This window comes from Amphiprion ocellaris, chromosome 17, assembly GCF_022539595.1.
Source record: "Amphiprion ocellaris isolate individual 3 ecotype Okinawa chromosome 17, ASM2253959v1, whole genome shotgun sequence".
NCBI classification, from domain to species: domain Eukaryota; kingdom Metazoa; phylum Chordata; class Actinopteri; family Pomacentridae; genus Amphiprion; species Amphiprion ocellaris.
This window is the reverse complement of record NC_072782.1, coordinates 16,189,438-16,217,106: the sequence shown is the minus strand read 5'-3', so window position 1 is coordinate 16,217,106 and position 27,669 is coordinate 16,189,438. Positions and strand designations below refer to the sequence as shown.

General features: G+C 39.8%; 1 protein-coding gene across 23 annotated transcripts in view; it reads left to right on the top strand.

The window, feature by feature from the left end:
- Positions 1–27,669, top strand: part of LOC111575731 (formin-binding protein 1) — a 61,552-nt gene that overhangs the window by 10,294 nt on the left and 23,589 nt on the right. For 3 of the 23 annotated variants that reach the window (XR_008604538.1, XM_055019147.1, XM_055019146.1), the window contains exons 1-7: positions 840–1,131; positions 9,531–9,646; positions 14,131–14,187; positions 14,628–14,775; positions 21,493–21,555; positions 23,423–23,527; positions 26,662–26,676. Coding sequence is in view for 22 of the 23 variants with exons in the window: in XM_055019147.1 (XP_054875122.1) it covers positions 985–1,131; positions 9,531–9,646; positions 14,131–14,187; positions 14,628–14,775; positions 21,493–21,555; positions 23,423–23,527; positions 26,662–26,676 (651 nt within the window). In the remaining variant the exon portion in view is untranslated. Of the gene's footprint in view, positions 1–838; positions 1,132–7,416; positions 7,795–8,521; positions 8,641–9,530; positions 9,647–14,130; positions 14,188–14,627; positions 14,776–21,492; positions 21,556–23,422; positions 23,528–26,661; positions 26,677–27,669 lie in introns of those variants that run through there. The other 20 variants (XM_055019155.1, XM_055019150.1, XM_055019164.1 and 17 more) reach the window with 17 other exon arrangements.

Here is a 27,669-nt window from a genome sequence, read left to right as displayed (position 1 = left end):
CAAATTACTGTCATTGTGTAATATCCCGATTTTTAGACAAACTGTATTTTGATACTTCTTGAAACGTTGAATTGAATTAAAAACTGTAATACTGATAATGATTTATTCACAACAATTGGCTGATGTTAGCTTTTAGAATGTGTGGAAACTAACTTTATCAGCTGAAAGTGCACATTTTAGCAAAGTGCAGGCAGTGCACAAACACTTAGATTTAAAGTGTGTAGGCGTTCACCGTGTCAGGCCAGTGTCATAGTGCTGATATGGATTCATTACTCAATCAATACCTCTCTTGCTTTAGCCATCCATATCCATACAATGTTATCAAGCTTATGGGCTGAGAGGCAGCCTATCACAGGCAAATGTGGATTGCTTCCAACTTGTTCACCGAATGAATGAGGGATGATATTCAATCGATGGCAATAGTATGCTGTTGAAGCAGATTAGTATATAAAGTGTCATTGCAGTTCCTTCGTATTGAACATATTCTAAAGTTCAAAGTTTTCCATCATTCCAGAGAATATGTTATATAAGAATTAAAGCGCTTTATCCTCCAAAAAGCACAAAAACAGCTCAGCGGGAACAATGGCTAATGTGTTTTTGCCGGCCCAGCAGGATTAATCCACCGAGCAGCCCATTGGGTGGGAAGGTAGTTAGAAGGGAGGTACAATAATCAGATTAATAACGACGTCATTTAATCAAGTTCTGTGCTAGTTACAACATTTCTGTTGTTCATTCTCATTATACTTTTGGGCCTGCCTGCACTTGTTGAGCTTCGATTGACCCTCATGAGATGAATACGTTCTTGGATTAGCTATTACCAGGATATATGTTGTGTCTGGAAACACCAGCATATTGTGGATCTTAAATCTATTAACGCTTGACTGCTTGGCTAAGACTTGTTCTTCTAGTGTATTTTATCCTCCCGAGATGGATTAACTTAATTTTTCCTTCATTTGATTCTTTTGTTACTTGAAAACTGTGACCATGCTGCGGAGAAGAAGTGAGTTTTTTATTTTCCTGGACAATGCTTTTTCTGTCAAACCAGAGAAGGAAGAGCAAAAAGAAGAGTCTGAGCTGAGTCCTTATGAAGAGTATCTGCAGGTATTACTGCAGATGAAGATGACCAGTGCTGTAAGTGAGCAGAGACGTGGAGGGATCCTGAATTTAGTCATATTTGCAGTCTAATTCTTTCCATTCCAACATACATAGTGATTAGTCAAAGGCATAGTACACCAGTCATAGAATGTTTGTCGTATACTGGATAACTGGTGCGCAACAGGAGGGGAGATTGCACTTTGTGAAATGAATAACTCATTTCACGAAGGGTGGAGCCTAAAAGAAGCTGCGGTATAACTTTCTTTTTAAGGTCCGTGAATGAGTTGACCACCCTTCCAGTTATTATGACTCACAGCTGAGAGGCAACAATTTCCTGTTACTTAACTGTCACAAGAAGGTTTTCTTATCCCGGGAACCAACTACTCATACATGATACATTTCAGTAGGGTTGAACGATATGCAGAAAAATATCATATAATACGAAAAAATTTTGTAAATGGTAAATTTTTTATTTCATTTCCACAGAAAAAAATTTAAAAAATTTCGAAGTCTGTGGTTAACAAGCATATTACCTTCTGTCTGGGAAAAAAAATTAATAGGCTGACCCATTTCTGTTTCACTCCAGTGCTTCATTTATAATGGCATTTTGTGATCCATTTTACCTTTGTCAAAAACTCTGCAGCTCTTGCGATGTGGATATTGTGCTTAACCTTATTACGATACCATTTTGATTAATTGTTCAGCCCTGCTTCTCACCACTGTTAAAACACAGAGGAGATTAAATAGCAACGGGTGCGGCATACAAGCAGGCACAGAGAAGAAATATATGAGCACCAATACATGATACACGTGTGCATACACCAACACACATTCTTAAATTTCAGACCAGCAGAGGTGTTGTTTCTATAAATATCTACATGGCATGCAAACAAGAGCCCTTACACATAAAGGTCACCCACTGCCCCAAACAGCTGCTCATATTTTGCAGAAAGTTTTCTGTACATGTGTGCCTCCAGGCATGTGTCTTGTTCTTTTGGAAGGATATTTTCATATTATCTAACACCAGGCAATTGATGACTGAACTAGAATGGAAGACTCTTTGCAAATGGTAGTTAGGTTATTATTGTTGGGTCTGTATTTAGCAATATAGCAGTGCTTCATTAGTGTACGGAGAAGTAAATACAGATTGAAACGTTAAAAATGGATTTGTTGTTTTGAAGTATAGTGAAAATTGTCAGTGTAGGTTGTTTGCAATCGTGTTCAATCTTCATTCAGTGTGGGTTGGCAGGGGGCTGACAAACCCTTTCCAACCTTTAATAACCCAAAGTGAAATAGCTGAGAGAAGCTATTCAGTGGACCCGCACATGATCATCTGTCTTTGTTTATGAGTGTTCACGTGTGTGTTTGTGTGTGTGAAGCTACTGTCCTTTTTCCTGTGACTCCTCTATGAAACAGGGGTTACGCCGGGCTATGGAGACATTGTTCCGCCCCGCTTTCTTGGACAAAGCTTGATGTGTATTCGAAAGAGGGTTTGGCATCTCCACCAAATATTTGTTCTTGTTGCTGGACGCCCACTGAAACACTGCACTGACCAACTCATGGAGGACAGTAGATTTCCGTGGCTCTGCTTCACTGGCCGCTCTGCTGCGCTGAGCCTGGGGTTTATCCGCTCTGCTGTGGTCAGTAAAAAGCTGTATGAAAGGTTGTGGATAATCACCCGAAGAAAAAGTCAAGAGAATCAGACATTTTGTGCCACATTGCTTTAGTCAACAAGGCAGGGATAGTTTTTCGAGAACAATTGGGCTGTTTGTTTAATGCTTTAATTGGCAGGGCTTTCACAGCCTGATGAACAGTTGTGGATAAATGTAGTGTCTTTCTCTTTCACATTCTCTCTACAGTTTGTCAGCTAATGAGACTCCTAAATAACTCATTCATGTTACCATAAAGACTCTAGTAGACAAGCATTCAAATCCCTCTTAAACCATTTTGTCTTATTTCATTAATCGGATTAAATTGGTGTCAAACTATCAGAACTTCCAGCTTGGTCAGGATATGGATCCCAGATCAATTTATGGCCTGCATGGGGTTCTTACCACTTGAACCAACATGTAGAAGAGAAGTCCAGAACAGAAGATGAGAAATAAGCTCCTCTACTGAAAGGATCTTGAGATGTTTTCAGACCCCCAGCCTACTGTCCTTGCTGCATGGTCGACACATTGAACCATTAAGAAGACAATAGTATCTATAGGCCTCTTGTCCCATTGTCTTCACTCTAGCTGAACATCTGTCCCCTCAGCCTCTGTGGATTACCCCCTACTCTAGTCTTTTCTTTGTCTTTCTTTTCTTTGACAGGTTTCCTGTCAGTGGCTGGACTTCACATAACCACCACTTACACAATGTGACAGCTTGAAGCTAAGTTTGGAAGGAATGAAACTGTCCTGTGAAAGCATGAAGCCAGATTTTGTTTGGTTGAAGAGACATTTTTAGCTTTGTCATAAATGCATTCATACTGCTGCAACAAATTAATTGCAATGGCTTTACATCCTGTAAAATAGATTTTTTCTTATTTATCAAATCAATAGTTAGTTAGATAACTGTCCATTTCTACCAGTTATATGTTTGGTAGTGTGTGCCAGAAACTATTAATATGTACACATCCGGGAAGTCATCTATAATTACATTCCTCTGAAACTTGTACTTCCAGTTAAATAAATTTAAGATCTCTCTTTTTTTGCACTTCTTAGTCTCTGAAATGACCTAATGGGTTGCAAGGTTTGAAATAACTGAGAATATTTGCTTCTAAATTCTGTTAAACGTATGTTAATGTCTGATTACGTGTAGAAAAGTTATTTTATGCCTTATTTGCATCTACATTTGCATCTGTTTTAATTCATTAGCCAGCTATTTCCTTTTCCTGCTATCTGTTCTGTTGTCTCCGCTGACCAATGAAAACACTCCTTTCGTTCTCTTTTCCTGTGTTTTTAATGGCGTATTGATTTTTGCTGTGATCATCAGAACAGCACACTGACCTCTACAGAGGCGGTAAGACTCCAATAAAAGTGTCCCCAGGAGCGTTGGTTAGGGCGTTTGAAAATCAGTACAGTTCTGCTATTACCAGTTATATTGTGAAGTAACTCTACTCACTCTGCTGATGTGGCACAGAGACAGTATCTTCCACAATCTTGTTTTGTGCTCTCATTATCTTGGCTTTATCGTCCAAACAGAGAGATGACCATTGAAATAGTTCTTATTTCATACAAGCTGTATATTTCCATCGTTGAGGTATGTTGTGCATTGTTACCTAAATGTTGCTTCAAATGCTTGAAGACTGTCATATTTTCAATGACAATTAATTGCATCATTTAAACTCCTGGAGATATTGAGGCACACTTGTTCTCTATTGCCTTCTGTGGTCGAACTGAGAAGAACAGGAGGTCAGATAAGAATTTACCAGCTTCTGTTGTGGTGTACTTACACATGTTTTGGTGTCAGGCTTCACTACGTTTTTCTGACACTGAATGATGCACAGGGTTGGTGTATGTGGTACATTTGCTGTTCACAATTATTCAGTTGCCATACTGGACAATCAATTCATATGGATTAGTGATACAAGTTTGAGAGTTTGTGTTGCGAAAATGTATCCCAGATCAAGATTTGACACAATAGTAGCTTGAAAACCTATTACATAAGATATAAATGTATTAATGGACTCCCGAGAAGCTCCTCCAACAGCTCTCTTGTTAATAATGCAATTTTTTGATTCTGGTCACCATCAGGTCCGTGTTTAACTAAATAGAAGCAACAGCTCTTTTTGTCAGGTAGAGGAAGAAACATCTATTATAAGTGATGTAAGGCAGAGACTGAGGAAGCAAAGCAATGTCCTAATAATCAGATTTTTTTTAAAACAACTGAAACCCTGATTTGGAAATTAACCCTTGCTGAATGTTTAATGTTGAAATTTACAGTGTTGAAATGCTTTATTTGAGAACCATTTGCCTGAGCCCTTGATGAAATTTTGATTTTCCAAATCAAATTCTGTTGTAATCTGATCTGATCAGAGGTCTAATTGACAATTGGCAGCCTGAATGTTTCAGTTTAAATTCTGGTGTCTTAATTTAACTCTAGGTGATGTAAAACTGCATCCTAATGCATCTTTGTCTTATAAATGTCCATATGCTGGTGTTTTATCTGTGTTAAACATAGAGAAAAGAAAAAAAAGACTCTTTTTCAAAGGGTCAGGTCGGTGTGCCCTCATTATGGGTACAGATTTGAATTGGAATGGTAGCTAAATAATGTGCATTAGTTCAGATTAACTGGCAGCCTGATACATTAACCTGAAACATAATCTCCATCCCCACTTAAGAAGGACAGGGGGTCAGGAGACTGATCCTTAAACAAGCATGCGTTTGTTTTCTTATAACCCATGGACAACCTACATATATTTAGTAACTGCTAAGTGTCTCCTTTGTTCTCTGTTTGAGCCTGTTTCCCATTTCCTGGATGATAAAAAATATTTAGCTACACGGTTCTATTTATTTTCTTACATGTACTACCACAATAGTACATGCATCACAGTGAGTGGGGCTGTGTCCTGAAATAATAAGCACCTCCTTGGATCCTCCACTTACTCCCTCCTGCAGGGACCAGGTCAGGTGTCAGAGGCCACAGATGAAAGAATGGAAGCAAGTCTAGAGCAGGAGAAGGAGTTATTAGTTTTTGGTATAGGGGACCAGAGGAGCAGGCTTTACCAAAGTCTATGTGCAGGTTTGGCTTTAAGTCTGGTAACTCTTTAGCCAACAATGACAGAACTGACACTCTGTGATTTGCATGTAGTCTGCACAAACTCACTGGAGTTAATGAGAAGTGGATTTGTTTTGCACATGTACTCAGATCTTTGAAATTCATATTTTCCTACTCAAAATATTTTTACCAAAGTAAATCAGAATGTGGACACTTGCCCTTGGCGCACTGATGCTTTATATTTTCCACTGATGTGAGTGCAGAAAAAGAATGGTGAATGGAAAATGATTTTGTCTTTATCTGTCTTTGGTTTGGCAATAACTGTGCTCATAGGCAGAAATAAAATGTCAATCTAGCTGCAGGTGGTTTCAATTTAATTTCTTTGTTTCTTTATATTAAGACAACTCTTATAGTCACTTTTACTAATTCTACTTAGACTTTTGCATTTCTACTGCAAACAATGAGTATAAAACTGAAAGTAACAATTATTTTTACAAATGATAAATCTTCTGATCATTTCTCTGATCATTTGTTCCGTGTATGAAGTGTCAAGAAGAGGACAGCACCCAAAATGATTACTTGAGTTGGCTTTATTTGTCTCGCCAGCTCTCTAAAATGCAAATATATAACATTTTTTTTATCATACAGAATATAAAAAAGTTGGGAATCCTTGCATTTGAGAAGCTTAATCAGTAAATATTTTCACAGTTTTTGCTTGAAACTATTGATAGATTATCATAATATTTGCTTGTTTTAGTTTGATGGACTACTAGGCTAATTTTTCCATCCATAAATGAAAAAAAATATGTGTTTTCAATGTTGGTTAATTTCCCTGTTATTTCCTTGCTGGTATTAAAAGGTTTGAAAACCTGCAAAAAATAATAATAGTAGTAATAAAATACTATGTCCAGAGCCCAAGCTACTATACTCCAGTTGTTTTGTCTGACCGACAGCCTAAAACCCAAAGATAATCAGTTTGTTATCATAGAGGACTAAAAAAAGTAGCTTGAATCTGTGTTTTTTTTTGGCATTTTGTGACACTGGATCTGTTTTCAATACAAAAAGAATAATGTATTTTAAGCAGGGTTGAATACATTACAAGCTGGAATGACAGGAGTTTGATGGAAAGGGCAGAGAGATGAAAGGAGCATATGCTTGTGTCTGACTTACTTTCACATAATGTATTTTCCTTGATAGTTCCTTCCCTCTGATTCATAATTTATGAATCAGCTTTTTCTCTTGTAGCAGGGAAATTGCTTTGTGGATGACTTTTCCATTAAACTCCAACAAGTATCTCTTCGGTCTCATGTGACCTTAGCAAAGATTCATGATCTCAGAGTGACTCATCATATTGTGGATCACAAGCTTCATGCTTTTGTTTTGTTTTATATATGGTGTAGTAGATTTTACAATATGGTGTAGTGAAGCCAGGGGCAAAGTTTAAGAGGCCCCAGCAGCGTTGGCTAGTAGTCCCCCCTTAATTAAATCCCCTCCCATGTAATCCCGCCTCTTCTGTCATTTCTGTTCCTTTCAAGCCCCCCTCCCTGTGTTTTTCCGCTCTCTCTCTCACCGTCCTCCTCTCTCATCCCACTTATTCCACCTTACGCCTGATGGAGCATTAAGCCTGAATGCTGTGGGCAGCAGTGGCCTCAGATTCAGACTGTGTGTTTGAGTGCGCCGGTGCTGCATCGATCTTTCCCCTGCTCTCTGGAATTCTTACTCCTTCCAGATAATCGGGAATTACTCGCTACGACTGTGCAGTTTCTTTTTTTATTGGGTGGGAGTTGGGTCAGCGGACATTGTTCCCAACCCAGGCACACTCTCGTTAATCTGCGGTTGTTCCACTTTGGATACCTGGAAAATGGTCTTGTGGATGCCCTCTCCCACTTAAGCTCAGCTTTTTTGTTTTGCTGTTTTGGAGAATTGGATGGACATTTTCTGGATTTGGATATTTCACAGTGAGACACAGTGGATAAGATGGTGCCCCTGCAAAAAAGGGTAATCTGAGTTATGTGTGCGGAGGAGGAGAGGAGGGTTTTATGTGCATGATGTAGCTCCAGTGACGTGTGCTGCTTGTTGTCTGTTTTGTGCCCTGAATGGTTGCTGTCTTGTCAGAATGAAGTAAATGCTACTTGATTGCTTTAATTAGTACATGAATCTCAGTGAGCATGCTCTTGGGCATTTAAAGGAAATGCGAACTTGTTGTAGAAACAGGAAAAACGGTGGCTAGGTGAAACAGAACATAACAAAGAGGAATGATGAGGCAGACGAGTTGCCTCTTTTTCAGTAAAATGCCTAATTGTTTGGTTTTATCTTGTCATTGTTCTGGTTAGTGGCTTGTTGATGAGTGATTGCTCATTGAAACTGCCTTACAATGCAGACTGGAAAATCCCCCTCCCTCAAAATACAACCTATTGTTTTCCCTGAATACCTAAATTGCTTTTTCAAAGGTGTTTGAGAGATGATGTGACTTTAGTAAAGCTAAAAAAAAACCCCTCAGTTGTCCTGAATTTAAAGCATATTGCAATTCTAACCAAAATGCCAGAAAACACACTTAAAGATCCTCAACTTGTTACAGAGCTTTGTCGGCTACAGTACACCTCTTGATCTTTTCATTACCACAACCGCTTCCTGTGTCAGTGATGTGGATGTACTTTCAGTGCAGCATGCTAAAAGCAGACAGATAGCACATTGCATGGTTAGCTCACAGAATTAGACAGGCCTCGTCATTCTGACGCTTCAACTGCTTAGTGTGCCGTGCAAGAAGATCTGTTACTTGGACTTTACAGGAAGACTTCAGACATGGTAGAAGAGAGGATGGGGGGCTGTTGGAGCTACACCAAGGTTGTTTTTTTTTTTTGCTTAATTTTAAAAATTAAATCAGAAGATTATGTGAGTGTAACCATGTGAGCATCAGTAAATCTTAGCTGTGGTGCGTGTGTGTGTGTGTCTGTGTGTGTGTGTGTGTGTGTGTGTTAATTGACATCCCAGATGAAGTGATGACATTTTCTGAAGTGGTGAATTTCAAGCTATGACATCCGCCAACTAAAGGCTCATTTTTTCCTCACAAGTCATGAACAAATCCTGAATAATGAGTTCAGCCTGAACAGCTGTATTTGGTTATCAGTAGTGCAGACTGCTTAGTGCCTATTTTTACTACAAGCTACACTTACCCTCCGTAACAGACCACATTTTAAAATTGTATTATGGATAGTAGGGGAGACTCACTGTTTAGACCAATAACTTAAAATGACTGTGGCTAGAGAGGACAGTGTCAGTCATACTCAGGGCACACCAAATTTAACGGTTTAATGCTTGACTCAGATGCTTCTGTCTGATCAGTGACTTGGAATAAACATGTTGACTGATGCATATATGGCCAATGACTTTGGTTGAGGGGAGCCAGATGAACAATATTCCCACAACAAATCAAACACAAGGCTGAGTAGAAAGATACATGCTCAGCCATTTTAGTATTAAGAATTGTTTGCTATGCTCAAATACTGAGATGAATACTTCATAATATGTGATGTATTGAAAGCAAACCCGATTACTATGCGAATTCAGCAGTAGGTCCTATAATATGTTACTATGTAGTGTCTGCACATAGCTGATTTTTTCTGATCTTTTGTTTGTTATGCTGGAGTTCTCTCAGTTCTTTCTGTCTAGTAAATGATAACAGATTTCTGTCTCCTTTGACTGATGTAATCATTACATCTTCCTCTTTTCTGCAGGATCAGTTTGACAACTTGGAGAAGCATACACAGTGGGGGATCGAGTTTGTGGAGAAGTACACCAAATTTGTCAAGGAGAGATCAGAGATTGAAACCAACTATGCAAAACAAATTAGGTGAGTGCTCAATCTGACTTATGATCCATACTCAGAGTTGCAGCATGGTAATTAGGGTGGATCGTTTTCCTCCAGATGGCTTAGATAAAAAACCCACTCTACAGGCTACAGCAGGACTTGACTTGCTGAAGTGTCCTTGAAACAAGAGATTGAATCTTTACCGGCTCATTATGAAGCTGACCCTGACCTCTGACCTCCCTCTGGAGGAGGAAGCTCAAATCAGAAATCCCACACGGGAAGTAGTACACTGGAATATTAAAAAAGGCTCATATTTTAACAGCAGTGCTGTTGTTTCCAAGTAGGGAAGCAGAATTGCTTTATGTAATGCTAAACAAGCAGGCGGAAGAGGATGTCTGTTCCCCCCTCCATCCTTTTCTCTTTTTTGTACTCTGAAGAGTCTCTCTGTCTGCCTCCTTCTCTCGCTCTCTCCGACATGCACGCTGTCTGTTGTTGCTGGTTTCAGCTTCAGGCAATAGGAAGTCAGGTTGTTGGGGGATGGGGAGGAGCTTGTGTTTCCATAGAGACTACTAGGTATCAGCATTATCAACCCCAGGTCTGACCCAGATTTTTTTCTCCAACCACAAGTGTCGGCACCGCCCCCTCCAGTTCTCCTCACAGACAGTGTGTTTCGGTGCAGTCACTGATTTTCAAAGGCAGTGATGGGAGTATGTAAGCCCTGTGCTGAGTGGATCCATCTCCGAAGGCCTCCTGCACGTCAGCCAACACAGTAGGAGTTACCCCCCAAGTCTGCAATCCACATCTTTAATGAGGTCGTGCAATATGGCTAATGCTCTAAGTACTGACCCCACCTCCCCCATTACGTAGTGAGTAGCCAATACCATTCCAGTATTCACACAAAAAGTCAGATCCTCTACAGACCATGCCACTCGTCTTTTTGAGAATTAAGTCAGCTTGAGATAATAGGACTAGCTGTCTGTGTTTACATGCAAGCATTACCCACATATCCCTGCACCCATTAAGTTTTCACACAGACACATATTAAACAGCAAAAGCGTTTTTTCACCAGAATTTTAATTTAATGCTTGTGGATTAGTTTTGATAATGCTTGAATTAGTTCTGTTTTTAATACTTTTGAAATCCTGCTAAAACATCTGAATTTAGACAAGCAATGTCTAACCTACTAAAAGCAAATCATTTATGACAAAATTATTCAGGATAATTTGTAATTGTATCTAAGTCAGTTTCATTAAATCTGAATTGAAGCCTTGTTTCAAAAAAATGGACTAAGAACATAGACTATGTGGTCACAGATTTGCACTCATATCTGTGCACATATAGATATCCCATAATTTAATTAGCCAGCATCTGTCTACAGTATGTTTAGCTGTTCTGGCAGGTTGGCTTTTATTGAACTTCAGGCTCCACAGATGGTGCGGATGTTTTCAGTGTCAGTGTCAGTACAGAGGGCCTGCTGTCATCCTGGGTCTGCTGTCGAGAAGACACGCACATATACACACTTATGTGCACATTGACATGCTTGTCAGAAAACTGAGGAAATGAGGACATACTAACAGGACAACTTGAGTCACTGAGATTTCAACACACTGCTTCTTTGTTTTGGTGCTACTTGGCCATAGTTGAGGACTAATTATCCTTTCTAATCAACTTAGCTCATGAAAGTAGGTTTAATCTAACAGGCACACTCGTACTAGAAGTAATAAACTAATGGAATTGCCCCTTGGTTCAGTCTTCTTTTTCTGTCATCTGTGTTGTTGGGCAGATTTTTTTCTTAGAGGTAGCAATTCTTTTCACAATAGAGTTGTTGATGTATACTGTAATGCAATGATATCATGATGTAGTCTTTTGATGGCTCAAGCTTGTGAGAAAGTACACTGGTTCCCAAGCTGAACCAAGTGAAAAATGGCACCAACACCAGGCCAGAACTAGTACCTGGTTTTCAGGGGGTATTTGGCAATTACCATCTGAACCCAGGACTCGCTAGCTGGTTTGAAAGGCATGTCATCTTTTAAAAAAATCACCAAAATCACACCATTTGTCATAGAATGAAACTTTAAAAGCAGTAAGACTTCAAGCATTTGGCCTCGACCTAGTCATTTCAGGAATATTATCCAAATCTAAGCTTTAAATTGCAATATTTCATCAAATTGACATTAGATGTCTAATTAAAAAATGCCAAAAATCACTGTTTCCTGTAACTAGCTTCTGCAAAGCCAAAGAATCCAATACTGATGCCCACTTGCCCAACTCATGAAGCCATCAGTGATGAAGCTGCGACCAGTGTGACAAAAATTCAGGGACTTTGCAGGAATGGAAATGAGTGAAAATGTGACAGGAACAATAAAACACCCAGAAACCACTTTGGGTTAAGAGGGTTAATAGATTAGAGCCACTTGATAAATTAGTCAGTTAATAAAAATGGTCATCATGATTGAATATCATTGAGTTTTGGAGTGCTAAATAGAGAAAAGATGAAATTCAGAGACTAACATTTTTACTATTTTATTGATCAAATGATTAATCGAGAAAGCGTTTGTCAGATCAATAATAAAAAATGCCTGCAGAAGTGGGCCAGTTGTAGTGGGGTAATTATTGATCAACAGCTGTATAAGTGAGGTCAGCAGTTGTAATACAATTGCAAATAAAAATTTTCTTTTTTTAAACTATACAGAATAGCCTACATTCCTCATCAGTCGAATATCTGTGACTAGTACTCTACTTTGCACCATTTCTATCACCATACCAACCACACACTGCACTAATCCATGAATAATCCTCTTCCCTTCATTGGTGTAAACATGCACAATGCTTCAGTCTAGTCATTGCAGGGCAGTGCATTAATGCCTCCTCCTCCCCCAAATTCCAGTCTGGCATAATCCATAACTAAGTGGGAATAAAGTCTCGCCAACAAAGGAGACTGGGTGAGGGTGAAAAAAAAGAGTATGTGGTTGTATTACCAGCCAGTATGTACAGACATTTTCTTCCAGTAATATTCAGGTAAAACATAACACACTGACAGAACCAGACACACAAACACACACCTAACAGAGCTCCATTAATCCTCCTTAGTAAGAGCGAATCGCTACCCTAATTTTGACAACTTTATTAAATATGTTAGCTGGACAAACACAATCTGACACATGACATGTGGCTGCGAGTGAATGAATGAATGCATGGGAACCGGCGCTAAAATTAGAGTTGGGGTGAGAGGGACAGAGAGCCAGATAGACAGATAGATCTGCCTAGCAACAGTGCAAACACCACCGGGGAGGTGAGTTATGGGGGATGTGGGCAGAGAGAGCTGGATCGAGTTGACTGCAGACCTACATTACATTTTTTTTTCAACATGTGAATTATTTATTTCAGCAGGAATTAGGCATGTTCTTTTACAGCACGTACACGCTGAAACATTTAGATTTAGATCAGTAAATATACTGCTGTAATTTCACAACAAAACAAGTGCAGCTGCCTCTGACTGTTATCACCCTTAATAGCAACTAATATAGAAATACAGTAATCATTTTGATGCTGATATGACAACTGTACTGCGGTGTTGTGATTTTAATAGTGTACTGATATTTCTGAAATATTTATGACCTTTAATATAAAATTTAACTCAACATACATCCAGTAGACAGGCTTGTAAAACAGATACACAAAATATTCACAATTTTAGATGGGAAAATTACAGCACAGTTTTAATATATATCTTGCCATATTTTGATTTCCAGTGTCTCAGGTAATATATAGATGGCGTAACTTGTTTGTTTTTGTCCTTTTTTGTGTAACTTTGCTGCTTTGTTGTTCATTTTTAACCTGACAGCAGTGCTCTTTAATCAGACAAAGGATCCTGAAGTCATACGCACACAATGTGTACCCAAATCCATCAGCGCATTGTGTATGTTATTATGTTTTGCTGACAGAGTACCAGTCGGGTGCTGAGCGTGCCACACTGCCTTTACAAAATAACGAGTGATATGATGCACTGTAGCGTACAGTGCATCATGTTTCCGGGTTGAGAGGAGGACGTTGAAAAACACTGCCGTAATGACAGTCATGGTTGTTATTTGCAGCCAAATACTACTGATTCACCTACAGCTAGCACTGTGACATATTTTCTTTCATCCTTACACAACTCTGTCTGCTATACATGTCATTATATCTCCTCCTCCTCACCCTGCTCCCATCTCGTGCCACTTACGTACAGCCAGAGTCAAAATAAGGGCAATGCATTAGAAAAGCATGCTTGTTTCTGGTGACTGGCTCTGCATGCATACTCCTGGGGGCAATGATTTATGACCTGGAGAGAGGAAAGGAGATGTAGCAGCAGGAGCAGAAAGCACTCTGCTGGATTGAATGGTGTACTGGATGATCCTTTGGCAGGTCCATAAGGGCAGTGTCAGGGAAACATAATGGGAATGGTGCACAACCCATCTGCAGACTGGACTCTTTGAAAAAGATACAGTAAGAAACGTCTGACGAGGCTTTTGTCTTTGTTCTTACAGGAATTTATCAAAGAAATATCAGCCCAAGAAGAACTCACGAGAAGAGGAGGAGAGCAAGTAAGTTGACGGATCATCTACGTCAAGAAATTAAAGGAACAGTTTGACATTTTGGGAAAAGCACTCATTTTCTTTTCTGTGGTGAAACGTGAAGATTGATAGCACTCTCATATCTTTCTGTTAAATATAAGAGACAGCAACTGATTTGCTTCACTTAACACAAAGTAGAAACACCATTATATCTCATTCACTTATTCTGCACAAATTGAAAGTGTAAAAATGACACTCCATAATAAATAAAATTTATTTTTTACCGTAGCCTCGTGGCATCAAACCTCTCATTAACACTTTCTCTAAAATGCCAAGCTATTCCTTTAACTACTCTCTTTTATGAAACATGATTTTCTTCCATACCAAATCCAAACCGCTACTGCTGTTTCTGTGTTTGGCAGCCATGCTGACAACTCTATCTCCTAACCTCACCTCTTGTGTCCCACCAGGTACACCTTCTGTAAAGCCTTCCTGACGACGCTTAATGAGTTAAATGATTACGCAGGTCAACACGAGGTTATAGCGGAGAACTTAACGTCTCAAATCATCGGCGAGCTTACACGCTACCTGACAGAACTCAAGGCTGAGAGGAAATCGGTGAGACTTAATACGTTCACAAATTTTGGTTCTTTCCCTATCCAGCGTTTATCTTTCTACCACTGCTAGGGATTTAAATGCAACATTTACTTTAGACATTTGGATAAGGATTCTTGAGTGGAAAAAAGACACACTGGCCAACCAGAAATTAAGCAGCTCTTTCTCTCTGCAGACTCTATTCTATGCGAGCTGAGGTCATCACTGAGTAAATATAGATACACCCAAAGGCTCACCAGAAGTGCAGAACGTGACTGACTGAGTCCTTTTTATGGAGCACAGTCATCGCGTCTCTCTATCATTACAGCCTTATTTCCCTCTTTTCAACCAGCTCACAAAAAAATCGGTGCACCACACACTGCTCTTAAATGTTGAAATCACTTTCCTCATCGACATTATAAAGTGATTTGGAACAGCGGATGACCCGCCGCGCATGATACGTAGATAACAGTGTGGCGCTCATTAAATCCATGGAGCTGATGGAGGAGGAGGAGAGAGAGAGCTGCCCAGCTGGAAAAATTACTTTCTGAGAAATCTGTCATGAACTCTTGCATCTTGGAAGTCCAGCTGAGGGAACTGGAGTGTAAAACCAAAACCAGAGTGCTGCTCAAAGGCACTGTGACCTTTTATTTTTAAATGTATTGCACAAGTGGTGACATCAGGCTGCTGCATTGACTCTCTTGATACTGGAAGCTCTGGACTACATTATTGGTGATCAGAATTTACTTTAAACTCAGTTTTAGCTGCAGCAAGCACATAGAGAAAAGGGGATTTCCAATGCTGCCAAAAATTGTCTTGGGCTATTTGGTCCTTTTTGGCTTTGGTACGGCCTGGCTTGGTTTGGCCTTGCATAACTCACTGTTATCAGATTTGTCTCATATCACAGAGGGTCCTTGAGCAGACCACTGCTTTTCTGAGGCTGCAGGATGCTACTTTGACACTTCTCTTCCTCTTCATTTCTCTGCACTTTTCCTCTTCTTGTCCCTTATTTTATTTTTAAATCTCTGTTTCTCGCTTTCTGCACCCTTGTCTCATTTTTTGCCCTCTCAACCTTTGCACCGCGTGTTTTCTCAGTTTGTCCACATCCGTTTTTTTGCAGCTGATATTCTTGATAGTGTGTCATGTGCCTTGGCAAAAGAAGCCCATAACAGTGTTTCTTCAGTTAGTCAGTGCTGGGGGTTTCCCTGCACAGCATGACTCTATAAAACTGACAGTATTTTTTCTAAACAGAGGATCATTGAGCAAATAGTTTCTCGGTCATATTCAGAACAGTGTCCTTACAGGGTAAATGTAGCTCATTAAGCTTTCATTTATTTATATATTTTTTTGAAGATTTGATTGAAAGACACATTCACACAACTCATGAATGGAGGAGAATGACACTCTGGTTTATTCAGTTGTTGAAAAGGCTATTGACAGCAGAAAATCTCAGCTATAAAGAAAAAGGCCTTAATGAAATTCTAATTAATTACAGAAAAAACACTGGGTTTCATAAGCTTGTCTATAGCACCACAGCAGAAGTAGTTAGTGATATATCTGAATGGTGTTTGTACAGCCTTATGACCCGGCTTTCATTCATTCACTTTCCTGTTTTTTCCTAGTCTGTAGGCACCATTCTGTGTTTCCTCTGCCGCAGCATTTAGATTCATTTCTTTGTCAGACAAAGCTGTCTGTGCAGGCAGATCCAGACAGTGGGATTAAAGGAGGGCCAAGGCCTTCCCCTCCCAGGTTTATAGTGAGCTTATTGGACAGGTAAAAGCCACACTGCAAGCCCAGGAGGTAGAAAAAATATATAATACCTCATTAGTTTCTCATGTGGGGTTGTTTTATAACTCTCCCCACCTCCCTTTGCTGTTTTCCCTCACTGAACCTCTTGCTAAGCTCAGCTTGGGGTGGCATTGGAGGTGAGGCCAGGAATGTTGTCTTAACGGATTTTAGGAGAGCAGATATACTTGTTTTTATAGAAATGGAACCTGATTTTATTATGAATGACTGTGAAATGTGAAGTAATTTTTTACTCCATAGATTAACATGGATATAAAAGTGAGTCACAACCTCACTAAGGTACCCTCTTATTTGCTATGCGTTGCTTATTTAATGCCTAATAGTATAATGTGTAATGTTGAAGAGGCGGCAGGGTTAATATGGGATGAAGAGCCTAAGTCTCACTGGACTGTGTTTGTGCTGAGGAATCATAATAAGGTGTTCAGTCAGCACACTGCTGTCCTCCTCAGGTCTCTGATCATAGGGCTTATGGGTCGTCGCTAATGAGAACTGATGAAGACCCTTAAACACTCTGCAAGGCCTCCCAAGACAGTTCATTTACTTTAACATCTTATAAATGTCACAGTGCTATATTTCCTGTATCAATATGTGTTACTTTAAATGTAGTTCTGTGCATTCTTTTTTGTATGCACCTGCACCCACAGCACAGCACATAATTATATATTTTAGTGTTGAAAGAAGTTGTGATGTGACATGTTCAGCCAGCTAGAAAAAAAATGAAAAAAGAATGTGTTAATTAGCTGCCAAGGATGGAAAAATAAGATTGCATTTAGTGAAAATTCAGCAGAATCTATAATGCACAATAGAATGTCTTTAGGTGGTTTTGGCAGAGTACATTGTCCTTATTTATCTTGGAGGCGGAGGAGAGAGATGCAGCCACAGTGTAAAAGGAGTGTATCTCTCAGGAGTGGCCTCTCATGCCTTCTTGTGTTGAGTGGAAAGACAAATAGAAAGCTGAGAGGGACAATTGATCGACCCATAGTCACTGCATGCACATCGCAGTCCAGAGTGACTTCAGTATAAACACCCCCTGCATAATACTCTGTCTGAAGTGTCACATGCCTCTTTTAACATTAGGAGAAAAGTCTCAATGGATCTTTCAAGAGGTGTAATGAACTCTAGATTGTCTGTGACTTGTGGCTATTTGTAGCACTTGATGATTATATGAGTGCTGACATCTGTATGGGACTGCAGGTGCACATTCCTACAACCCAAGTCATGTCAATGAATGACTAACAAATCAGTTAGAGGTTGAGTGCGCACAGATGTATATGCATCTGGCCCTCTTAAGACAAGTGACTCAAAAATGCAAATGCTGCACTGCAGTGGGTCTTCCTTTCCTGTCCTATTTGTCAGACAGCAGAGGATGTTTCCTGACTCATCTTTCCGTCGCCTTATGTCTTTGTTTTGCTGAAAGCATATTAGGCAGTTTATGAATGTACACACATCCGATAGATATCTCTAGAGATGTAGGAGGCAGCTATTATGTGTATATGACACTGGAAAATACAGAAGCCGTTAAGAGAGGCAGTGAATAGTTTCGTCCCTGAAGTGTCCACAGGATCAGAGTTCTATGAAATCTCTTATTAGATTGCTAGATCTGTGTCCTTTCATTCTTACATGCTTTGTTTCTGTCTCAAGGACTATGGCACCTGGAGGGAATCTGGTGGTCTGTGTCATATCATGAGGAATTCCTTTCTCTATGAAAATTGCTTTGTAGTCATAGCAGAGAAAGCAGGCCTGCGCTGCATTATTAAGCAAATATTAAATCCGCTGTCTCTGATGTCATACTTTCCAATCCCACTTTTATTGCAGTTAATTTAGTGATGTACCATAGTAAAACTTTCAAAGAGGTCGTTTTGTGTTACTCATAGTTTAACTGCCTGGGTAACAGAGTGGCAGCTTCAGGTCATCGACCTGTTGTGTTGAAGTGCCTCAGATGTCCCTGACAGCACCAGCCGTCACATGTTGTTACTGATTGTGATGAGTGCAAGAAAGACAGCATATGTCTACGCTAACCTTGAGGCCTAGATACACTAAGAGTGATAAATGTACCTCCAGAGTCTATGAATTTAAACACGGAGAAGCCGACACTGCAGCACATCTGCCTCTCTGTTTGCAGTATACCTGCATCCCAGATGGCTGATGGCTCTTTTTATCGTGTGTGAAAGTGAATGAGCTCATGTGTCTTGGTTTGATTTGGCGGTGCGTTCGGTAGATCTTCGTCCTCCAGCCGGATCGTGTAAATCTGATGGAGCTGTTTGGAGAAGAGTGTCATTTGTAGTTTGTTTATCTTTATAGTGATGGATGGTTTGCTGATCCAGATGAGATGCTGGATATTAGTCAGAATTGTTGTTATGGAGACAAATATTTGGCTGAAAATACGCTCCACAGTAACAGTGACGTCATCCAGTCTGTGGTGCTCTGTCGTTGTGTGCAAGCTTCATGGTATATGCACTGTATCATATCATCATTTAGTGAGACATATTTTCAAAGTATATCAATGACAATATCACTCTTATCAAAGAAATGTTTGAAGGTCAGGCTCAAAAACTATACAGTACATTGCATTGTACGGTTTTCAGCAGCTCCACAATGTCCCATTTTCTGTTAGAGCTCAAATACTTCCTCTGAAACACTGGAGCACTTCCTTATTTTACGCAGCTTCCCTCGAAACTTTGGGAAATGAGAAGTGTGACTATCTGAGGTAAACCGTGGTACATTTCCACTAACTTACCACCCTCATGTTCAGTTTTATTCAGGTGAGAAGGAGCTTTACACCCCCTGCGTCAGTCTTAATTTCACATCTCCTGCTTGTGTGTTTAAGTCAGTCCACAGAATACTGACTTCCTTGTGCTGCAGAAGCTCTGAAATGCCAGAGAAGTACAAGCAACAGCTTTCTGTTCTTTAGAATGGCTGTGGTCCGTTATTGAATGGCAGCATCGATATTCAACTCAGCTACTGACCCTCGCTTCCGCAGTCTGCGTAACCCGGGGATACCTCATTGATAGTCAAGTCTCTGTCGTTTTCAGTTTAATTTGATTCTTTTTGAATTCTTTGGCAGATTAGCTTGACTGCAGGCAATAAAGGAAGTATTTGTATGCTTTATAAGTGATCAGAATCTAATTTCAAAACAACAGAGGTTTCAAATTGCTCCTCTGTGTTTCCACTTCCAGGGGGATTTTGCTGTCAACCATGCAGAGTGCTGTAGAGAGATGTGCTCTGCCTCCTGGCCAAGTGCACCTTGATAGGCCAAGCAAGGTCTTGTGCGACAACACACAGCGTATGTGCTGTGTGAGTTTAGACCAGCAGCTGCCACCTAGCTTTGTCCAATATGCCACACTTAGCAGTGCTAAAATCCTCCGTGGCCTGTCTGTCTCCCCCTGGATTACAATATCTGGCTTGTCTTCCAAGTCGTATTTCATGCTGTGTTTTAGCTTTCTTGTGTCATGTAATGTACTATTCTTACTTTATCAGTTAGCTTCTATGTGTTTCATATGCTACCCTTTTTTGTCCTGGCTGTAACTGTCAATGTAATTATCACTAAAAACATACAGATGAGGCTGAAGGGACTGTCATTTGTTTTGCATGAATTTTGGTCATTAGCAAAAGTATTAGACAAATTAAAATCTATACTTGGTGATGACACAAGAGAAAAAGTCAGGGGATCACCACAGTTATTACAGCTCTTTCAGAGGGAGGCATGAATTTCCCGACCATGTGTCACAACAGTGCATCCACAGTTATGGTTTACACATTTCACTCTAAACCACAAACGCCAACCTCATTGTGCGGCAGAAGAAGAAAGTTAGGGGATCACCCAGCTCATTAGAGATTGTCATCAGGGAGCTGAAGTATTGAACTGACCCACCAACACACAGAGAGACAGATTCCCTGATTCTTTTCTTTTTGCCTCACTAGAGAGACGCTGTTGAGCCATGTCTTTTAACTTTCTTTTCCTTTTGGTCTGAACATATATCTTTATCTATAATTGTCTGTCTGTCTGTCTGTCTGTCTGTCTGTCTGTCTGTCTGTCTGTCTGTCTGTCTGTCTGTCTGTCTGTCTGTCTGTCTGTCTGTCTATCTGTCTATCTATCTATCTATCTATCTATCTATCTATCTATCTATCTATCTATCTATCTATCTATCTATCTATCTATCTATCTATCTATCTATCTATCTATCTATCTATCTATTTTTTTTGTTAAGATAGTCCTTGTTAGAAAACCAACTTGCACAGTCATGTTTTTCATGTTTTTCTACTGAGATCAGGAAATCAATGTAGATTCAATGTATACATGAGGCCCCAGCAGAAAGCAGAAAGCAGAGAGGGCTGTTTTTTAATAGAAACTTGCCTTTGGCGTCATGATCTGTACGCAACATGTGACTTTGAAGCTTCATGAAAACAGCATCTGTTCTGCTTCATCGCACCGTTGCTGGTACCCTGGTTGTCATTGTTAGGTATTCCTGCAGTATGTTTTACTTTATTTCTCTTGATGGAATTTCTAATGGTTTTGTCGTGCTGATTTTTTGTTGCTTTGAAATTGTACCACAGTGTTGGTGCACCTGTAGTGAACTGGTAGGATAGGATCCGGTTGCTCTTTCATCAAATAGACATATAGCCATCTGCTCAAGCTTGGATAAATCTCTGAGTCTTAAGCATATGGGTTATGCGGTCATAATTTTTGATGTACTATATTATAGTGTCTATTTGAATTTGCCCTAGTTTTTCAGTTTGCATTAATACTTTCATGTCACAGTGTGAGTAATATTCATGGTGATTAATGATATGGTTGAGACTCTCATTCCACACTGCTTCTAATTTATAATCCCTAGTATGTCAAGGTCAGGTTCACCTGCTTTTAAATCCCTTAAACTCATGAATAGCGGTATAATAAATATATCTTTTTTTCTTTTCCTTCTTCAACTCTAACAGCACTTCCATGATGGGCGCAAGGCACAGCAGCACATTGAGAGCTCGTGGAAACAGCTGGAATCGGTAAGTGAGCCCATTTAAGAGCTCTTCCACAATATTGCCCTGACACTAATTTTTAATGGTGCCATCTTTAGTATGTAGTCACAAAATGTTTAGAAATATTGTAATGTCATGACTAGGGTTGGAGGTTTTAGAGCATTTAACTGAAATTTATCAGGGATTCTGTTTAGATCTGGAACCACCTTTTGTTGTCTGAGAAGCCAGAAACTCTGCAGTCTAATTTAGGTTACCAGGCTGAAGAAACAACTTGAAAGCAAGGTGAAAAACAGAAAATATTTTTTAGGAGCTGCTTGCTCCAAGCACAGGAAATCATTCAGTTAAAATATTTCTGTAGTGGAGAATTGCTATCACTAAGCCCTTTTAAAACACTTTATAGTCAAGGCTGTAGGGCAGTGTTACAGAGTGGTGTTTCTTTTTTAATCACATGCATTGGCTCACAGAGAGCGCATTAACCAGACAATAGCCTTAGATTTCACTTAGTCATTATACAATTAATGTTAACAAGTAATGTACAGCTGGATCTGCAGCTAATGTAGGATGTTCAACAATAGTACATCACCTTGAAAATTTTACATTTCTAACATTTTTCATGATGGTATATTACATTAATGACTAGTATCATAAAAAGAAATATAATCTAAATGTATATTTAGCCATATGGACCCAATTTTCATAGATATTTTTCAAGCAACAAGCAAGTACACTAATATTGCAGTATTAAAGCTTAAAAAACAATGTGAAACTGTGCACAGATGGTTTTTTGACCTCCATTGCCCACGGCACAATCGATCATCATCATCAACACCACATGATACTGAAGCACATGCTGCATCAGACACTCAAGGAGGAGTTGTGTGACTGCAAAGTATATCATCATAAAAATGGATGGAGCACAGACAGGAGGTTTCAGTCAATTTATGTCTGGGAAAAAAGGAAAATATCAGAGCCCTGAGGGACCTCTGGTTCTGTCTTTACCCAGAAAGCTCTAACAATGTGTCATTTCTTCTTTTGCTTGGTTATAAGTATGCCATGACAATAAAGGGCAGATGTTATACTAAAAAATAAGGTTACAACTAATTTTCTATGAATGAATTGTCATAATTTATATTGTTAGATGATGTGCCATCTGTTCTCTGAATGACAGGTTTAAATTGTTAAGAAGACAAAGTGTCAAAAAACGAATTAACACACAGTACTACATGGGGTTCATCTAGATAAAATGATCTTGAGAATGTGGATTCACACATTGAAATACTGAACGTTCATCTGAATATAAGTTGCAGGCCAGATTTTCAGTATGAAATTTCACACTACTGTACAATGAAAAACTAGGTGAGCGCAGGCCCAGGACTGTCTTTCTATTTGTTTTAGTGAGGGAGCTTAAAGAGAGACTACACAGAACACCACTTCTTATCTCTGCCAGGCCCCTTTGACGGGGGAGAGAAAGAGTGCGAGAGAGATGCATAACTGCCTTGTCCTCCTCAAACTTCTCACTGCATTCAATGATACCATTGTGTGCGAGGCAGATAGGCATAGTTCAGAGTGCATGCTGGCCCAACAAACACTGATTGTTCGGTTGGAGGGGTCGAAAGAGGGTTGTATGAATGGTTGTTTTTCTGTACACAAATGACCACTATGAACATTTGTTTAATCTGCAGGCTGCAGACTTTAACAGACCACACTGCTGTGTCAGTGACATAAACTGATCTCTGCTGCGCACAATGCAGAGTCTGAAACGTATATGACGTATATGTACATGTTATGACGTCCATTACTATGCTTATTTAAAGGTCAGTTTATATAGTGTCCCTGTGGAGGGTCATGGCAGGAAATTACTGATGTAATGTCTGTGAAAATCCTCTGATTTCAGTGTAAAAGAAGGTTTGAGAGGGACTGCAAAGAAGCAGACAGAGCACAGCAATACTTTGAGAAGATGGACGCTGACATTAACGTGACTAAGGCTGACGTGGAAAAGGTATGTGTCATCTCAGTGCCATGCAACAATCACGCAAGCTCGTCCTATACCCTCCGGCTTAACACAATTGCCTGGCATTCCTCACCCCCTCACCTAGCACCCTGCCCTTTCTGTCACCATTTTCTGTCACATTTTCCCCTTCTATGCCCCCAGTCCGGATTCCACAGTCCACTGAGCCCAAAAAGACAGCAAAGATTGAGTTTGTTTGTTTGATGGTGGGGACTGTGTGTAAAAGCTGGCATTGTTTCAGCAGCACAGCGATCTGCTGTTAAAACAAAGCTGATAGCAGCACTGAGTCCTCATTATCAATGTAAAGCAGCCACCAAACACTAGCAATATAGTGGACTGTGTAGCAGTGCTTGTGTGTGTTTATCTGTTTTGTGGATTATACGTGTAGGCTTGCTTTGCTTTTTCATAGCGGTGAAAAAAATGCTGTTGTTTCAGTGATTATGTGTCCAGTACAATAAATCAGCACATGCAACGACCATCCAATTCTCAGGACTTGTAGACTCAAGCCCCCTGGGCCTGAAGCTGATGTCATTTCCTGTTGTCATGACCAATTAAAAGAGTCCTCAGAATCTCAGCCTTTAACCCACACAGCTCCCACGCCCGCAAGGCATCATGGGTCAGCAGCGCGTGCTCCTGCTGCTTCATCAGCTGTTGGAGCGGAGCTCAGGCTCAGAGTTGACACAGTTCAGACCCGATTATTATGCAAATATAGGCTAGAATAAAGAGCCTTTTTTGCACTCTGGACGTGCAGCCAAAGAGCTACAATAGGCTTAGGCTAACACTGACCTAAACTGGAAAGACCCGGCACAGCAGCTCAAGAAGCTAGTCTTGAAACAACAGTTGTGTTGTCTTTGATTACAAGTATTCCATTTACTGAAGCATGGAAGATCGAGACATTACACAGAATTCAGTGAAAGGAAATGAAACAGTGCTGCATTTTTTCAAATTTAGTTTACACTGCTGCTTGTGTAAAAGTGATAAAAACATCCTACGCAACCCTAAAGAATCTTACTGGTAGTTTTGCATGTCTGCACACTAACTTGTATTTTATGTCCCTGCTAAATGCTTTACAAAAAAATTCCTGTTTCAGGAAACTTTGTATGCATTATCCTTTTCTACATCCATGTCCAGTATTTTATTACTCCTAATTATCTGACTAAATGTTATACATTTTACATTTCAGTATCAAACTTCCCCACAAAGAAGTGTTCTCAAACTAGTTCACAAATTTAGCAAAAGTAAAGTTTTTTAAACAATTAAAAGAGATCTCGGAGCAGGAAAATGTTCATTTGAAAATGCCAGCAGAAATATGTATAAATTGTAGTTCATGGGACTAAAACATGCAAAACCACCAGTATTGCCCTTTAATTCAGATGCAAACTGTCACATGAGATAACTTTCAATTAATCCTTTTCTGTTTCCATTCCTGTCTCTATGGGGGTTTTGACTGACCTCAGCTCTCTTTTTCACCTACTCGCATTTCCATTGCTCAGAAATGAGGAACTCAGAATAGAAAAGGCAAAACACCCTTATATCAATATGTGTGGAAGATGATTGTATCTTCTAAAACATTTTGTCTTACATGTCTTTTCTAACAGGTACTTATTTGTGTATGTTGTCCCTTGTAACTGTGATATCAAATCTATCAACTGTGATTTTGTAACCAAATTCTAGAAAAGATTTTTTGAATGCGTGGACATCTGGGAAAAAAGAGAATGTGTGTGTTTTATTTCTGTACTGTCTGTTTTGTCTCTCTGTGTTTTAGACATCTAAGCTGCAATCCCTCGTGACTTAAGCTTAAACTAAATAAAATATAGAGTTTTTAGCCATTTCTAGTATATTTGCTGCGTCATTTTTAAATGTAAGCTAAGTGGAATGTCATTTTGAAGTGATCTGCTTGATTTTACGAAATCAACTAATTTGGTCATAAATCTAAGCCAGAAAAGAACTGATTATGAGCCCCTTGGTGTGTTTGTCTTGTTCTGGACACGTCACTACCATAGTTTGCGTTCTAGTATAGTCAGTTTGAAAACTAGGGGTCGATTGATGTGTTTTGTTTTTTTTTTTTTTAAGAGCTGTTAGCAATACAGATTATGAGTAATGGAGGAGACAGGAATCTGAGGTTTGGAACTTATATACATTTGCAGTAAAACTGTAAATATTGCAAATTTAGAATAGCAAACTAAACTTTGTTGGAATAGTTTTGTTTATTTAGGTTTTACATGTGTTTATTTACAAGATACTTCTTAATGTTTACCCCCTCAGTATTGATAGGCTGTCACTTGTGATGTGTAACTTGTCACTTAGATGGCGTGGATGTGACATTGCTTACAGACAGAGTGAGGCGACTGAATCTGATACTGATATACAGTCAGTCCCTAGTGGAAACCTTCATAGTTTAAGTAGGTCTGAGATGGACAGAACAGACAACTGATGGAAGAAAAAGAAAGAGGAGTTATGTGTGTTCTCGTGTCTGTGTCTGAGTATTCTGCAGCCGAAGGTCAGAATAGGATTTGATATTACAAGTGACGAAATAATATTGTTTAACATTTTTAACAGACCTATGGTTCCCTAGCAATAAAAAAGGAACTGTTTCGACAGGTTAAGTTTCAGGAGTTGCATTTCTCTATAATTTGATGTCTTCCCTTAATGCAGAAGAGCTGCTGTTTGTTGAGCTGAGGTATTGTGGTTCTTCTGCACAGCTGGAGCAAACCTCTAACTGTTCCCTCTCCACCTCTGGCAAACAAATGCTTCAATTTGGGGTTTGAATCCTCGGCTCAGATATCCACAGAAGGCTGTTAGAGCTCTCTCAGGGACCCCTGTCAGTCACATACACTGACAGACTTCCCTATTATTGAGATTCTCAGTCATAAAGCATAAGAAAAACTACATAATGGCTTCCTCTCTACTTCTGTTCAGCCTCTTTTAATAGCGTTAAACAGTGGTTTCAGTATTTTTATGGTGATTGTGTTTGTTTATCCTGATACCAACTTCCCCTTTTGAGTCATGGTGGTCCAGGAAGTGCATCTATGGCAACTTCTTGTTTAGCTGGAAACAGCTAACAATTCTTTTGTGTGTGTGTGTGTGTGTGTGTTTGTATATTTATTTTATGCCATGCCTTGAAGCGAAGTTCCCATAAGGTAGGTCCAGTGGGCAGAGAACCTTTTATATCTGTGGGAACACACACACTGTCTCGACTTGTGTCTCGATACGCACACGGTCTCCTGTAGAGTCTGACACGTAGCCTCGACCAGGTCTGTTACCACGCCCTGTCCTGTCTGACTGTGATCAGTGGCTTACTGCACTGTCTTCTGCTGAACACTTTCCCGCCCTGATGTTTATATGTGTTGGAAATAACAATGAGAGAAATGCCGATAATGTTGTGTAAGGCAAATCTTTACCGACCAACTTCCACTCCAAGTTTTTTCATGTTCCACCTTTTCATTTTTGATCCCCATTAAGCTATGTCTAGATAAACAGATAGCTAGAAATGTCTAAGGCACACGTGTATATATGCACAGAGCTCTAACAGAAAAACAGGTAATTTCCACAGAATGACAACAGGATGTGATGTGGCTGCAGACACAGCAGCTTGTTTCAAAGTTTCTCTATCTGCCAGGTTACCATGGTGATAATGTGTACGCTCATCATTTCTCAACACATTCAGCGCACTTTGCATGCACCTACACCAGCACAACACATATGCGCAATTGCATGCCCACAGGCCGGCACGTAGATTTTAAACAGCTGGAGTTTCATGTGTGCTTTTTAGCTCTTCTCCGGATTTCACCTTCCTTTTTTTTGGTAGAATGTGACTATCATTTTCCACTGAGGTATTATCTGTCACTCCTCGTGGGATGGAATAATGTACTTTTGTATCTGACGAGTGTCTCTACTCTGATGTCCTCCTTTTTTCTCTATTATACCCTCGATTACTTACCCATATGTGTGTGAGTGTGAGTGTGAGAGACTCGGCTCTTGCCTCAGGTTGGTGTGTAGGTGAAAACTGGATGAAGTCCTCTAAATGGTTCCCTCAGGGCTACGACAGATCAGGGTTATGTTCCCACTACTTCCCTGCACAGTTACACAGCTGCATTTTTTTTGTGTGGGTCCACATTCAGCAGACTGAACGC